Here is a 16167-nt window from a genome sequence, read left to right as displayed (position 1 = left end):
GAGATTGATTCATATATGATTCTATTAAACATTTATTTTAAAATTAGAAATTAAGGGTCCAAACGGCTTAAAGAAGTGAAGTTAAAAAGTTAAATCAATTTAATCTTAATTACGGACACATTTGGGGGTTTAATTAAATATTCGATTCAAATTTATAATATTAAGATTCGATTAATTGGGTCTAAATTGAAGTTGATTAAGTTATACAAATTAGGAATTAAGATTATTATGAATTAAATTCATTTATGGGGTGCCTAATTTGGATAAGCAATTTATTGACGAAATTGTGAGTCTGATCAGAAATTGAAGGCTTAAATGATTTAAGAAATCAAAATCGAGGATGAGAATAAGTTCAATTTGATATTTGGAGTCTTTTGGGGAGTTTAATTAATATCTGATTCGGATTGATAAATTTAAATATAATTAATTAGGTTCTAATGGAAGTCAATTAGACTAATTAAATTATGTAAGATTTGTGTTTGGGCTAATCAAGATTAATTAAGATTAAATGATGTTCAATTAAACTAAAATGTAATTGGTATATTAATTTATTTTTAATATAATTATAATGCAAAAGGGGATGTTGGTGTTCTTGGTAGTTCAAGGCGACAGTGCCATATACATGATATACATCATCAAGTGGCGAGGGTGCTGGAAAAAAAAACAGAGCCGAAGGAGAGAGAAAGGAGAACAGAGAGAGAGAGAGAGAGAGAGAGAGAGAGAATTGTGCTGGTGGGTTCAAGTCAAGGGAAAGAAATACAAGAAGAGAATCAAGGAGAGGAAGGAAAGTTCAAGAATTTCAATTCATTTAAAGTTTAAGGTATAGAATTTATGTTAATTTGTGTAGAATCTTTACATTACACTTGAAATTAGAGGTGAAATTGGAATCAATAGCAAGAAGATGAAGAAAAATTGACTTAAGTGTAAGATTATGGAAGCTAATTTGAAATTGGGTTCTAAACGTGAAATGGGTTACATGCATGTGGATGATTATGGAATAAATTTAAGAATTAATTATTTTGAATTTGATGTTGTAATCTTGCATGAAAATAAACCTCATTGTTACATGCATGAGCAAATTAATACTCTAATTACAATATGTTTCATGAATTATGAAAAATCTGAATTAATTCAAATTCACATTTGAAGAGAAAAAGGAAATGTTTCATGAGAATCAAGTTTGTGAAAATTTAGAATGTTAAATAAAGTTTTGATTTTATAATTAGATTTTTAACCCATGCATGTAATGTAAGTTAAGAAATTAATTCATAATTTAAAGATTATAAGTTTGTGATTGAGTTTTGGTGTAAATTAAGAGTTTAATTATGGTTTGAGTTTGATAAGGTAGAATTGGTGGGATTTTGATAAATGTTTCATACGTGCAAATGATTTTTTTTTTAGAAGGTTATAGCTTTAAATTCATGTTTTGAAGGAAAATAGAAAGAACTTGAAGTCAATTTTATGTAATTAAAAAGAAAATGAGAAATTAAAGCTATGTTCAAATTTATGAAAATTAATTTAGAAATTAATTATTTTTGGTTTGATTTTGGAATATCATGCACGAATTGATTCTAATTTCTACATGCATGGATAAATTCTACAAGTTTTAATGTTCTAATTGTACATGCATTATGGATTTCTAATAACTGATTTCATGTTTTGATGAAATAAGAATTAAGCTTTGAAAATTTATGGGTTTATGAACAATGAGCTTAATTTATAAATTAAAGGAGTTTTGATGTAAATGATTTAAAATTGGTCATATTTTCTTGATTATTTAAGAGTTTGTATGTTTTAGACAAGTCATGTATGAACCCAAGTTTTGAAATTATTTTAAAAGCTCAATTCAAGTTTTAGAATTTGTGAGTTTGGAATTAGGCTTGATATGAAGAACATGAATTGAATTGAATTGAATTTGATGAATTTCAAATTTGTGTGTACATCCATGTAAAGGATTGTTATGAGTTTGCATATTTGAGTACAAACATGCATTTTATAATAAATTGAAGGCTATTTGGCACATACAAGCATAATAATGTTGAATTTCATGAAGTTGATCATCAATTGTACTATTTAAGTTGAAAATTAAGCCTATAATTCACATGCATGTATATTTCAAAATGATATGAAAATTAATTTGCATGAGCTTTGAAGTTATGAAGTGAGTTTGATATGATTCGAATTTATGAGATGGATTTATGTGAAATTGAGATTCAAATCCTGTAAAATTGGTCCTTATGTTCATCTTAAAAGTTATATGGTGGAAATATGAGTCTCATGATATTAATTACATTGGTTGGAACCAAGTTTGGAAGCTCAAACATAATCTGGAAAAATCCAAAATTTGACCTGTTCGCTCGAGCGTGGAAAGTCCCGCTCGAGCGTACCCTGTTTTACTAGACTCCTCACTCGAGCATAAAATGCAAGTAACCAATACTTTTTCAGAACAAAGGGGTCCGCTCGAGCAGACGAAACTACGCTCAAGCAGAGAGCCCTGTTTCGGAAATTTTAAAAAGTTGTTCTATACTTCGCTTTCCGTTCTCTTGCTTTCCAAAACACTCTTAGGCATGCATTAAACATTGTAAATGAATTAAAGAACATAAGAGAAGCCTAAGAATGTTAAACAAGTTAAAGAACGGAATAAATTGTATTGTAACCCAATTTCTATGTGTATTATGAATTGTGTAGGGTCAATTACAAAGGCAAACCAGGCATTTGAACACTGTGAGTAATAACTTAGTAAAGCTAAGTTCAAGATAAGATACTTTCTGTCTACGAAGTAAGATCTGTTCAATGAGATGCTATGTTTCATTATATGAATGATTGTCCAACTATAACAAGCATTTATGACATTATGCTATGATTCAAGTATGTTACAAGTGACAATATGCTATAATTCAAGTATGTTACATGTGACAGTATGCTATGATTCAAGTATGTTACAAATGACAATATTCTACGATTCAAGTATGTTACAAGTGACATTATGCTATGATTCAAGTATGTTACAAGTTCCCGATACCGGAGGTTCCTTATGGAACTGACAAGCTATCTGTACCCGGTTGGAGGTTTCTAGGTGGAACTGACAAGTTTACAAGTTCCCAGTCCGGAGGTTCCTTATGGAACTGACAAGCTATTTGTACCCGGCTGGAGGTTCCTAGGTGGAACTGACAAGTTTACAAGTTCCTAGTCCAGAGGTTTCTTTATGGAACTGACAAGTTATCCTTACCCGACCGGAGGTTCCATTATGGAACTGATAAGTATGACCTTTGATGCTTTGCATGTGATTGTAGCACTAACAGATGTACTATGTAAGATTAAGTATGAACTCTAATTCTTGTATGTGATTTGAATAAGAATATGAATATGAATCCGTTTCTAACTGAAATCTGAATATGCATAAGACTCTGTGACGGATATCATTCATTAAAACTCTTTACTTTGTTATTATTCACTGGGCTCCAGCTCACTGTATTATTTATGTATATAGGTGATCAGCCACGTAACCAGGCCTAGAGCTTCTACCTGGATTCTGTTTGGTTAGCCAACCTATGTGCCTCCCATGGAGGTTCCGGATATGCCTAGTGATTATGGCTAAGTACATAAAGTTCTAGTTTTGTTTTCTTGTTTGCTTAAACAAGGCTTTGTTTATTTTGTAAATAGGACTAAGTCCCTTTTTGTCTAATCTGTATATATATGATGACGTAAGAATGGTGCATAAGTATTTATATGAAAAGTTTCAAATTTTTCTATCTCATATAAGTCTGCACAGCTCAATAGATATTGTATATTTGTTGTTTGCTTCTGCTAGCCCCTAATATTATGTCAATATGTCATAGAAGCCTTCGGTAATCCCAGGATTACTGGCCGGTTACAACGCTAAACCTATAGGGGCGGGTTTGAGTCGTGACCAGAAGCTATCCCAGTCTAGGGCCAGGGCTTGGGTCAGGTCTCAATGAGAACTTATATTGGACTTATAGAACGCCAACCAAAGAGGACTGCTGGCAGTGGAAATCGAACCTAAGCCTTAAAGGTAAAGAGTGTGATCCTTACCAACTCAACCAATCCTGTTGGCACATTTATAACTTATTAATACATTATTGGTATATAATTATTTTTCAAGAAAATTCTAAACATATATAAAATTCATACAAAAAAATTCTAAATAAATCCATCTTTGATGGTGTTTTGCTTTGAAGTGAAAGAAGAGTCACATCATTATGTTTAAAAATTATGTAGAGTTTTTTTGTTTGTATATCATTATTCTATTTTTTATGATTGATTTTTCTTTACTCATTATATTTGTTTTTAAGGAATTATTTTTTAATTTTTTTGTAAAATGGATCAAATCCATATTCATGGATGAAATGGGACAAGTTACTAATGCAACGTAAGTTACAATAATGGAACAAATATTAAGATTTTACATTAATGCAAAAATATTTTTTTTTTTATCAAGACATTCATATGTATTTTCATTTGGAACAAAACACAAATCTTAAACCTTAACCGTGCTATGCACGGCTAATAACTTTATTATTAAAAGTACATTCTCTTTTCAAGCAAAATTGTCTATGAATTAAATGTAAATATTAATAAAAATGTTTAAATTGCTATGCATTTAATTTAAATATTAAGAAAAAAATATTTTGGTTTTCCATTGAAACAAATATTAATAAGATTTTCTTAAACCTTAACCGTATTAATTTATTTTGTTCCTAAAAGTACATTTCGGTAATGTGTATTTAATTAAAAATAATTTGATTAAAGTTGTTAGTAATTATTTTATTACTTTTTATTTGGGTTTAAGGTAAAACACATCAAGGTGTTTTTAATTCTAGTTTTAGTAATAATTTTATTAATTTTTATTTAGGTTTAAGGTAAAACATCAAGGTGTTTTTAATTAAATACATATATTCTTATTTTTAATTAAAATACATATTACGCAAAAAAACCATTAAGGGAAAAATAACTTTTAGGGACCAAATATTGTAGACAAAAGTTCATTTTTGACATATCATTATAACAAAAGTTCATTTATGGACAAAATTAATTTTTAAAGACCAAATATTTTTATTGTCAGATTATTGTTACTATACATTTAGTGATAAATTATTATCTTTTTTGTTTGTTTAAAAAGTACATTTTTAGTGAGATTTTTAAAATTTTAATGCTAAAATACATTCATTTGGTTCTTGATACTATTATTGAGAATAATTTAATCTTTTTTTTAAAAAAAATTTTTAGGACTACTTTTTTCACTTTTGGAAGCCAACAAATTTGGTACTTAAAACTATGCTCGATGCACATTATAACACTTTCACTCATAATGAAATAAATCATAATGGACCATTATTACATTATTATCCAAATTGATGCACATTTAATTTTGAAATAATTTTAATACTTTAATTTGTCAACAATTTATTACTACATTGTCAATATTTTACATCATCTTAAATTTCTTCTGTCTTTATGTGCTACACAATGATTTTCTATTTTATTTTATGACAATATAAAAAAATGATAATAATATAAATATATTAGCCGTGCATGGCACAGAACATTACGCTAATATATATATATATATATATATAAGGAAACAAAATTAACAGATGTGTGAAGGAAAAATAAAGTGAAGTCATGGGTATAAGGATGAAACCAAAGCTCAATAACAGTTGTCTGAAAATGATTATACGAAGTACGAGGAGATTGCTTCAAACCATATAGAGCATGCCAAAGACAACAAATATGTCTAGAGGAATGAGGAAGGCCAAGGGGAAGACGCTAATAAACCTCCTCAGTGAGATCGTTATTAAGAAAAGAATTCTTAATTTCCATTTGATAAAGAGGGCAATGACGAGCAACAGTAACATAGATCAAAGTACGAATAGTAGTCATCTTGGCAACAAAGGCAAATGTTTTCTCATAATCAATACCATACTCTTGTGAGATACCTTTCGCAACCATACAAGTTTTGTAGTATTCAAGAGAACCATCAGAATGAGTCTTGACTTTATAGACTCATTTGAAACCAATCAGATTCTTGCCAGCAGGCAAATGAACCAGCTCCCTAGTAGTAGTCTTTTACAAAACAAACAACTCATCCTCTATAGCTCGAATCCAATTAGGATCTTGACAGGCCTCCTTGTAAGACTGGGGTTGTGAAAAAGAGTGAATAACAGACAAAAATGTACAGTATGAAGGAGAAAAATGTGTTTTAGCAAAATGAAGTTTGATTACCTATTTACGGATGCAAAAGGGATACTTACAGTTGGCAAGATTAGAGTTGTCCGAGGCAAAAGGGTCGGCAGTAGGGGCAGAGACAACCTGTGGAGAGAGAGCCTTATGACAAGAATAGACAAACAACGGAAAAGGAGACGGAGATGAAGCTAGATGGGGAAGAAAAGAGGAAATAGATTCATAGGGGTCAGTAGAGAGGGACTCAGCAAGAGGGGTGGTAGAGGAAACATGCTTATGGGAAACAGTAGAGATGTACTTATCCACAAGGACCTCAGAAGAAAATGGATCAATGTGAACTAAATCTTCTTTGGAAACTAGAGTAGTGATATAAGGAAGTTGAAAGTAAGATAGATGTTCGCGAAAGGCAACATGGCGAGAGACATAAAGACGATCAGAAACAAGGTCATAATAGCGATAGCCATTTTGGTAAGACTGTAGCCCAAAAAAACACATAGAATAGATCAGGCACTAAGTTTGGTCCTATCTTTACGCAAAAAAAAAATGACAAAACAAGCAAACCCAAAAATACGCAAGAGAAAGTAATTGGGAAGTTGAGAGAATAGAGCCTCATATGGAGAACAACCAGAGAGTAGGGGAGTAGGCATATGGTTTAGAAGAAAAACAACAGTGAGAACTACTTCACTCCAAAAAAGAGTGGGAAACAGAGACAAAGAGAAAGAAAGACTAGCTGTCTCAAGGAGATGACAGTGTTTACGTTTAGCGTGACCATTTTAGGCTGGTGTATCAGTACTGGAGGTTTGGTGAATGGTATCCAAATTGGCTAAATACTCACAGAACTTAGTTTTAAAATATTCCTCACCCAAGTCAAACTGTAACAATTTAATGATAGATCGAAACTGTGTAGTGATCATAGACTGAAATGTACGTTATATTTGGTAGAAGTCAGATTTATGAGTCATAATATATACCAAAGTATAGCGGGTGTAATCATCAATAAAAGACGCGTAGTATGCAGAACCCCTTTTAGTGAGAATATGAAAGGGTTCTCAGACATCAATATGTACAAGAGAAAAAAGAGAAATAGAAATAGAAGTACTTTTATTAAATGGTAAAACTAATATTTTGGCAAGTTTACACCCCCAACATTCATCAATTTGACTAGGATAAACTTGACCCAATAATCCTAACTGAGCTAAAGACTGTAAGCAATCAACAAACAAATGACCTAGGTGAGAATGCCACAAATAAAATTGACTCGACTAAGAATTTAATTGAAATAAGAAAAGTATAACTGGAGAGGTCGATAGAGGGAGATGCAAGCTTTTTGACCACATAGAGATCTCCAACTCTACAGTCGGTTCCAATTTGCTTCTTGGACACCCAATCCTGCACACAACAGACATAAGAGAAAAGGATAGCATCAAAACCAAAAGTATCAAGTTGACTAACAGATAATAAACTGACAGGTAGATGAGAAATATAAATAACAGAGGGAATAGTAACAACAAATATGGCAGAGTGATGGGGGGATATAGTTTTGAAGTAAGTTAAGGTAAGGAGTCATATGATGAGAGGCACTAGAGTAAAAAAGCCAGATAGAAGAGGAGATACTTGAAGAGGACCCAAGTAAACAATGAAAAGATGTGAAAGTGGAGGCACATGAGGATGGCTGAGAGGTAGACAAGAGATACTGAAGTTGAGCAATCTGGACACTCAAGGAAGCCAAATCAGGATTAAAAGCCAAAGCAAATGCAGTATAAACAGTAAGAGGCCAAAAATTACTCGAAGCAAGACCTCTGAATTGTGTTTGAGGTGTCTGAGAAGACGGAGTAGACTAACTTCCCTTCTTAGGACAGCTGTACTTCCAATGGCTTTTTTTATGGCAAAATGCACACTCATCAGAAGCTAGTGGCCCTTTCTTGAGCTTTCGCAATGGCCTGAAGCTGATGAAGAGGTAGGGTCGATAATAGAGGAGGCTGAGTAGGGGCCAAGAAGACAGAGGGAGACGGAGTTTGACTGGTAGTCTTAAGACGGGTTTCCTTAGAAAAGAGCTCAAGAACAATAGCATCCACAGATGGAAAAGGAGACTGGTGAAGTATGCCGCCACGGATAGCGTCATACTGAGGGAAGAGAACCGTTAAGAACTGCACTAAATGATCATGTTCCCGAAACTCAACATAGGCGTCTAGTGCCTTGAGGCTAGATGCTTCCGTGAGATCCAACTTATCCCAGAAACCTATTATCTCAATGTAGAAGTCCTGAATAGACTGATCCCGCTGACAAGCACTCTGAATAGCTATTTCTACCTCATATCGCTTGGCAGAGTTGGACTACTGATACACACTTAATAAATAGTCTCACACCTCTTTGGCGATACTGTATTTGGAAAATATCATCCCAATACGGTCATTCACAGAATTATGAAACCAGGTCAGAACTTTGGCATTGTCACAATTCCAAGTGTCACAGGAAGTCAGATATCCTTCTTATTTTGGGTTTGATGGACAAGAAACAGAACCAGAAACATAATTCCATTTTTTCTGACCAAGAAGAAAATTCTTCATAACACTGGCCCAATAAGCATAATTGGCACCAGTAAGTTTGCATCTGATAGCTTGGAGTTTGGTGTCTAACATTATAATAAACCAGAAAAAACAAAAGAAGAATACTAATGGGGCAAGGTGGAATAAATAGAAAATTGAGAGGTTGTAGTGTAATAAACTTGAAACAGTGGTTTAAATTTAACCAAAATAGACTACCATCGACTGAAATTGAAGAGAAGCTGAGAGAGAGAGAGATAGAGAGAGAGAGAGAGAGAAAAAAAAAACAAAAGTCGATCAAGAGGGGCAAAGTCGAACCCTTCTTCGATCGTGAAAACCAAGGCTAAAAAAAAAGATTTCAGTTGAACCACGATCGTGATTCCACACACACAGAGAGAGAGAGAGAGAGAGAGAGAGAGAGAGAGGCTTCTGATGAACACGAACTAGAGTTGATCGATCTATGGAGACCAGACCACTCGACTTTAACCAGCGAAGACCATGCACGACTTTGACTAAGGGATTAAATCAGTAACTGAACTGATGTCGCGATGCAAACCAAAGAATTAGTGTCAAGAACTAGAGAGAGAAAATTCAAGAACCTGTTTCAATATCGTGATTGGGGGAAAAGATCACCCACAACCCACGACTGAGAAAGAGCAACAGTTTCTACAGTTTTGGCTCTGATACCTTGTAAAATTTCTAAATGTTTTATGTATATTCAATTTTGTTTCTAATACAAGAATACAATGGTTTATATAGCAATCTAACCCTAGAACTGAAAAAGAAAACAAAAATATATGCTCAATCCCTAATATATATGGAATATATATACTACCATATATACATAAAACCTAATATTCTCACATGTTCATATGCATATATATAAGCAGATAATAAGTTCGAGTTTAGTAAGAGACAAAAAGAACAGATAGATTGAATTGAAAGCACTCACAAAAGCATAGATCTAAAATAGAGAGCCTTCGAGCTTGAACTTGATTCATCTTCAAATCCAAATGCAAATGAGGACGGTGCAGATCTGAAACAAAAAGCCTACAACTTGAACATGATTTATCTCTGAAGCTAGAAGCTAATGAAGATGGCGTAGATTTGGAACATAAAGCTTTAAAAGTCGAACTCGATTTATCTCCAAATCTAGACGTTGATACAGACGGTGCAGATATGAAATAGAGACTTCAAACTTGAACTCTATTTATCTTGAAATCCATATGCAGATGAAGATGGCGCAGATCAAGAACAAAGAGATTTCAAACTCGAGGGCAAATCCACCCCCTTCCTTCTCAGCCCTTAAATGGTCACTTCCACACTCATTTAAGCGTTAATTATTATTAATATTTTTTAGTTCTCTTTTTTTCTTTCACTTTGATTTTTTATTTGTGTTTTCTCTCCCTAATTTGACAGTAGACTTAAAAAGTCATCTACATACGTTTTATGCCTAATCATTTTGGATAATACTTGCATCCTCTGTATTACCGCAGCTACTGACGTAGAGTTAGCCAATACTTATTCCCCAGATACCGCCATTGCTTCTTCTCCAGGAAAAGAAATTTAGGAGGTAGCATTGTTACAAAATATATATCTTTGGTGCATATAAGGAAGCTAGATGGTGCTCTACATCTTACTCCTTCTACAGTGCAGAGAGTCCAGGATATTTTCCTAAAAAAGTGTAATTTGTGGCCCTTATGGCTTGTCATCATCTGGAATGGAATACGTAAATGCTTTGTGTCATAATTGATATGTTTCTTCTTTTTTTTTTTGAACATAGAAAATGAGGAAACAAAGCAAACCACCAAGCTAAACCACATTACACAGAATACGTAACGCAGCAGGAGGGTGTGAGACCCAATCAAGAGAAAGATTGCCATGCAGGAATGCCTGGGCCACCTAGTGAGCTGTTCCATTTGCTGCTCTCGGACACCACTGGAAAGACAACGGACATCGAGCAGCCATCCCCTTGATATCATGGATAATGGCTCCACACTCCCAAGGGGGAACATCCTCAGAAACACACAAGTGGATGACAAATTTATTGTCGCTTTCCACAACCACCAGTGCTGGATTGAACTCTTGAGCCAACTAACAAGCGAGTCGGCAAGCTAGAGCTTCGCCTTGAAAAGAAGAAGAAATACTACACTTCTTGGTGAGTCCATCCAGCAGCTGACCCTTAGAGTTCCGAAGGACCGCGGCGACTGCAGCTAGATTAGAGCCCCTCTTAACAGCCACATCGCAATTGATTTTAAAATTCCCCATAGACGGAGGCACCCAGTTTGCTACAGAAAAAGGGGCAGCAGCCTGAATCTGAAGACGCGAGACAGCGCCCAAACCCATAGCTGACTCAAATTCTGCCATGGCCATCCGAACTCGAGATAAAACTGAAAGAGGATCTATCTGTTGGTGATTAAAGATAAAATCATTCCTGCCCTTCCAAATAAACCAACCAGTCCAAGCAACGTGCTGAAAGAAAAACTCCCGTTCAGTAGCATTTGGTAACTGCTCCATCATAGCACACGACCATTCAAGGACCGAGTGGATGGAACTCCAGTTAACTCTGAAATTTAGATTACTCCCAAACCATATTGCACGAACCCAGTGACACCCAAACAGTAAATGCTCCACCGATTCGGGATTAGATTGGCAAATTGGACAGAGATTAGAAAAAGCACACCTTCGCCGGACCAAGTTCTCTCTAGAAGCTAGAGCATTCTGGCACGCTCGCCACCAAAAGTGGCGGATTTTTGGCGGAACTTTGAGAGCCCAAATGTGTTTCCAAAAATTACTAGGAATTTGGAAGGAAGAAGACGGAGAGTGTGTTATAGGGTCATGTACAAGGGACCTAACAGTGTGATACCCCGAGGAGACCGAATATGAGCCTTTAGATTCAAAATGCCAAACCTGAGAATCTGCCAACGGTGCCAAAGCAATGGGAATGGAGGAAATAGCTTGAAGTTTAGAGGCTGACACAAGGGACCTAAGGGCATCCAATTTCCAGCTCTTTGAAGTATTATCAATAGCATCCACCACTCTATTAATCTCACAGTTCACAGGCTGCATGGAAGTGAGTTGAAAATTAGGGAGGGAGGGGACCCATTTGTCCTCCCAAAAACGGATAGAAGACCCATCATTAACTTGCCACCGGACCCCCTTTTTTAAAATTTCTCGTCCTTGCAGAATGCTTGCCCATGCCCAAGAAGCCCGACGACCTTTATTTGCAAACATAAAGCTAGAATGAGGGAAGTAAATGCCTTTCAAAATACGAGCACTTAGAGAGTGCGGATACTTAAGTAATCTCCATCCCTGTCTTGCAAGCAAAGCCAAATTGAAGCTGTGGAAATCACGAAAACCCAGTGGATCCCTTTCCCATCCAACTCCCCTCCCCACCAACAACTGCGAATGTAGGAATTCAATTTAGCACAGAACTTTTTTGGAAAAGCAAAACAGGCCATTGCATACGAGGGGATTGCTTGAACTACCGCCTTTATCAGGGTTTCCCTGGCAGCTTGTGAAAGCAACTTCATCTTCCAACCCTGAAGTTTTGACACCACTTTTTCTATAAGAAACTCGTAAGCCTCTGCTTTCGATCTTCCTCAAAAAAAGGGCAGCCCCAAATATTTTGCAGATGGGTGTGAAACCGTAAGACCAGACATGGCACAAATGGAGTTGCATAAAGTTTGAGGCACATTAGAGGAAAATTGGACACTGGACTTGTCAAAATTGACCATTTGACCAGAAGCAGCACAATAAGTTGACAGGATATCCAAAACTTTTTGACATTCCGAGACCTCTGCCTTTAGGAAAAGGAGCACATCATCAGCGAATAACAGATGAGAGAGAGCTGGGCAGTGCCTTGTAAGCTTAAAACCAGTGATATGCCGGTCCGTGAGACTTTGTGAGAGAAGATTAGAGAGTACATCCGCGACCATAATAAAAAGATAGGGAGATAACGGATCCCCTTGGCGAAGCCCACGGGTGGGAATGAAAGCAGCCCTTTTTTCACCATTTACACAGATTGAGAAGCTTACAGTTGATACACATTCCATAATCCAATTGATCCACTGCGGATGAAAACCCAATTTCTGCAAAACCGCAGCCAAGAAATCCCATTCTATACGATCATAGGCTTTGTTAAAATCAAGCTTTATGGCCATATAACCCACTTGCCCACCCTTCTTCAGTTTCAAGGAGTGAAAAGCTTCATGCGCTATGAGGATATTATCTTGAATCAACCTACCCGGGACAAACGCTGACTGATTTGGGGAGATTAACGAACCGAGCACTTTTTTCAAACGATTGGCCAAGATTTTTGTGATGATCTTAACAATAAAGTTACAAAGGCTGATAGGACGGAACTGTGATAAACTTGTAGGATTACCAATTTTGGGGATCAGAACCAAATTTGTTTGATTGAGCTCTTTAAGCATAAACCCTCCCATAAAAAAACTTCGAACAGCTTGATAAACTTTGGGGCCAACCACATCCCAGTACTTTTGAAAAAAGAAACCAGGGAAACCATCTGGTCCAGGTGCTTTAACAGCGCCAAGTTGGAAAATAGCAGTTTTAACTTCCTCCTCAGATAACATGGAGATTAACTGACGGTTCATTGAGGCTGTTACCAGCGGCTGAACCACAGAAAGAGCGTCATTAATATTTCTATCTCCCACACTTGAAAACAACTGAGAAAAATATTCCAACAGATGGCTGTTTATTTCAGGGTCAGATTCCATCCAACGGCCATTCTCGTCTTGAAGTTTAAGGATTTGATTGCGCTGACGACGTTGAATCATTGTGGCATGAAAAAATCTAGAATTTTTATCCCCATAAGTTAACCATCTAACCCGTGACCTTTGATGGAGATACATCTCTTCACGAGCTAGTAATTCTTTCAACTGAGATTGAATCTGATTGTGAAGTTCTGAATTATCAGTAAAAGAAGGTAGAGATTGGAGATTTGCCAACTCCATTTTCAGGCGAGCAATCTGAATCTTGGTGTTCCTGAAACATTCTTTACTCCAACTCTTTAACCCCTCCCTACACTCCCGCAGCCGGTTAACTAGTTGGAACATTGGCGATCCTGCTTGAAACTTGTCCCATCGGGATTTAATCACATCAAGACAACCAGGGCTAGAAGACCACATAGTTTCGAATTTAAACACCCGTGGAATATTTTTCAAAGGGACACAACATTTGAGAATTAAAGGACAGTGGTCTGACCCAAACATGGGCTCATGAAACACTTGGGCACAAGGATAAAGACCTCTCCACTCTACTGTGGCCACTGCCCGATCCAGTCTCTCTCGGATATTGTCAGCACCTCGTTGATTATTAGACCAGGTAAAAGGCGGGCCCTTGAATTCCAGATCCATAAGAGCACAATCAGAGAGCAACTCCATAAAAGCTTGAAGCTGACTCATGCGACATTCTGCTCCTCCGGAGTTTTCTTCCATGCAGCTGATTTCATTGAGATCCCCTATACAAAGCCAAGGGTAAGAATTTTCATGTGCCATCTGCTGAAATTTTATCCAGAAATTTTTTCGAATTTGTTTTTGGGGTGGAGTGTATACAAAGGAAGCTGCCCAGCTACTCTGACAATCAGGTGAAGAAATAACACTATGAATCATGTTCCGCGATGAAAAGCGAACATCAAGTTGAATATCATCAGTCCACCATACAGCTAAACCCCCTGATATACCAAGGGGGTCTACATAAAATTTGTGAGGAAAGTGAAACCGTCTGCGAAGTCTATCCAAATAACCCGCTTTATTCTTTGTTTCCATTAAAAACACCACTTTGGGACGATAGGTTGAAATCAACCCTCGGAGGATCTGGACTGTCAGGGGTCGTCCCAAACCCTGACAGTTCCAGCTGAGTATCAACATGGTGGGTGTGGCTGTTCTGGGCCAGCCACCAGAGCCCTATTCCCATTCTCCATCTCACTGCTATAAGGATATGTACTAGGCACTTGAGAAAGATACTCTGCAGAACCAGTAGACAAAGAATTACCTGGTATTGCAGCTTCCAAAGCCCCATTATGTTCTGAAGAAACCTCGTGCACCTGAATTTCGAACAATTTCGCTCTACTTACCCTTCTACCTTTCCCAATTGATTTTGGAGTCGCTCTCCGGATAGAGGATCTAGTTTTCGAAGGGACTGTCGTTGAAGTAGTAAGAGAAGGGATATCCAATTCAGCAACAGGAATGTTAGTAAGCTCAGATCCTTTAAGCAATTTAGGTGTTCGAGCAAAAGCCTCCTCCACCTCAGGGGCCTTACGTTTGAGAGTTAACGTATTAAACACAATGGACAAACATTCATCTAGCACAACTGTCTTTGAATCAGCCTTTGGGCTAGAAGGTGGGCTCAACTCCACTATACTAATTGGGCGAGCCAAATTGTTCAGAGGGGGAACTGGGACGAGATCTGATTGGCCTTCAACAGGTTCTGAAACAAAATAGGAAGGCCTAGTAGAAACGTTTGGCCCAGAGTTATAAGCCCCAACACTGGCCAGATTATGGCCCTCTGATATTGGCCCAACCAGTTGAGACAAAATTGAATCACCCAAACAATCCGAAAAAACTGTACCAGCACTACCAGACTTTGCAAGAATATCCCTTTTGTCCATATTACGCCCCAACGGTTCCACGTCCCCCACTCCTTGTACAGCTGCATGTTCCACAGATCGTGCCACCATTCCCGACTTTGTACCAGCCTCAAAACCGTTTGCCACCTGCTCCCCTGCCTCAACCCCACGCGCCACCTCAGATTTAGAACTGGGTTGAGCCGGCGATGAATGATTCAAATTTGGCTGGATATGTTTCTTTGATACTGAGGTTTATGTATGGTTTCTATCATGAACTTGTTCAATGGGAGCAAATTATATTTCTAAAAAAAAGTGAAAATATAAAATGCAGTGAGGGGTGCTCATTATTCTCACTAGTCCACTCCATTCTATTTCAACATCAATAATAGGAACTCAATTAGGCTCCGTTTGGCAAGAGCTAAACGGGACTTTTTTGGCTATTTTAGCCACAAAAGACAAAATAGGCTATTTTAGTCACAAAAAACAAAATATCACATCCAACCCATAATCATTACATCTTCTCTCACAAAAAAAGTCAAAAAAACCAAAAAGTCAAAAAACCCTTCACAAACCAAACTTTTTAGCCCAGGCTAAAATAGCTAAAAAAGCCAAAAAGCCAAAAAGCCAACCCACTTCCCAAACGGAGGCTTAAGGGATTGTATTATGTTCATTTTGTTTGTTTATTAATTTATTTAGTTAGTGAAAGTTAGAGATCAAGGTTCAAGCCACAGTTGGTGCCGATTTTGGTTCAAGCCTACCGTTTCTGTCTCTCTCTCTCAAATAATAATATTCAATGGCCAATCAAAAAACAATAATACTCAATGCAATCAACAT

The 16167-nt window shown here is 36.6% G+C and overlaps 1 protein-coding gene across 1 annotated transcript in view; it reads right to left on the bottom strand.

Moving 5' to 3' along the window:
• Nucleotides 1-14533, bottom strand: part of LOC145807884 (uncharacterized) — a 28283-nt gene extending 13750 nt beyond the window's left edge. Inside the window, exons 1-8 of the mRNA XM_082906867.1 lie at nt 12400-14533; nt 12213-12286; nt 10844-12146; nt 8718-8833; nt 8142-8534; nt 7534-7590; nt 6273-6675; nt 5797-5957 (exon numbers count right to left, since the gene is read on the bottom strand). Of these exons, the coding sequence (XP_082762993.1) occupies nt 5797-5957; nt 6273-6675; nt 7534-7590; nt 8142-8534; nt 8718-8833; nt 10844-12146; nt 12213-12286; nt 12400-14533 (4641 nt within the window). The remainder of the gene's footprint in view (nt 1-5796; nt 5958-6272; nt 6676-7533; nt 7591-8141; nt 8535-8717; nt 8834-10843; nt 12147-12212; nt 12287-12399) is intronic.
• Between the last annotated feature and the right edge of the window lie 1634 nt (nt 14534-16167).

Source organism: Camellia sinensis, chromosome 14, assembly GCF_055761805.1.
Source record: "Camellia sinensis isolate YWXY chromosome 14, ASM5576180v1, whole genome shotgun sequence".
In the NCBI taxonomy this organism is placed as follows: Eukaryota; Viridiplantae; Streptophyta; class Magnoliopsida; order Ericales; family Theaceae; genus Camellia; species Camellia sinensis.
This window is presented reverse-complemented; position numbering and strand designations above follow the sequence as displayed.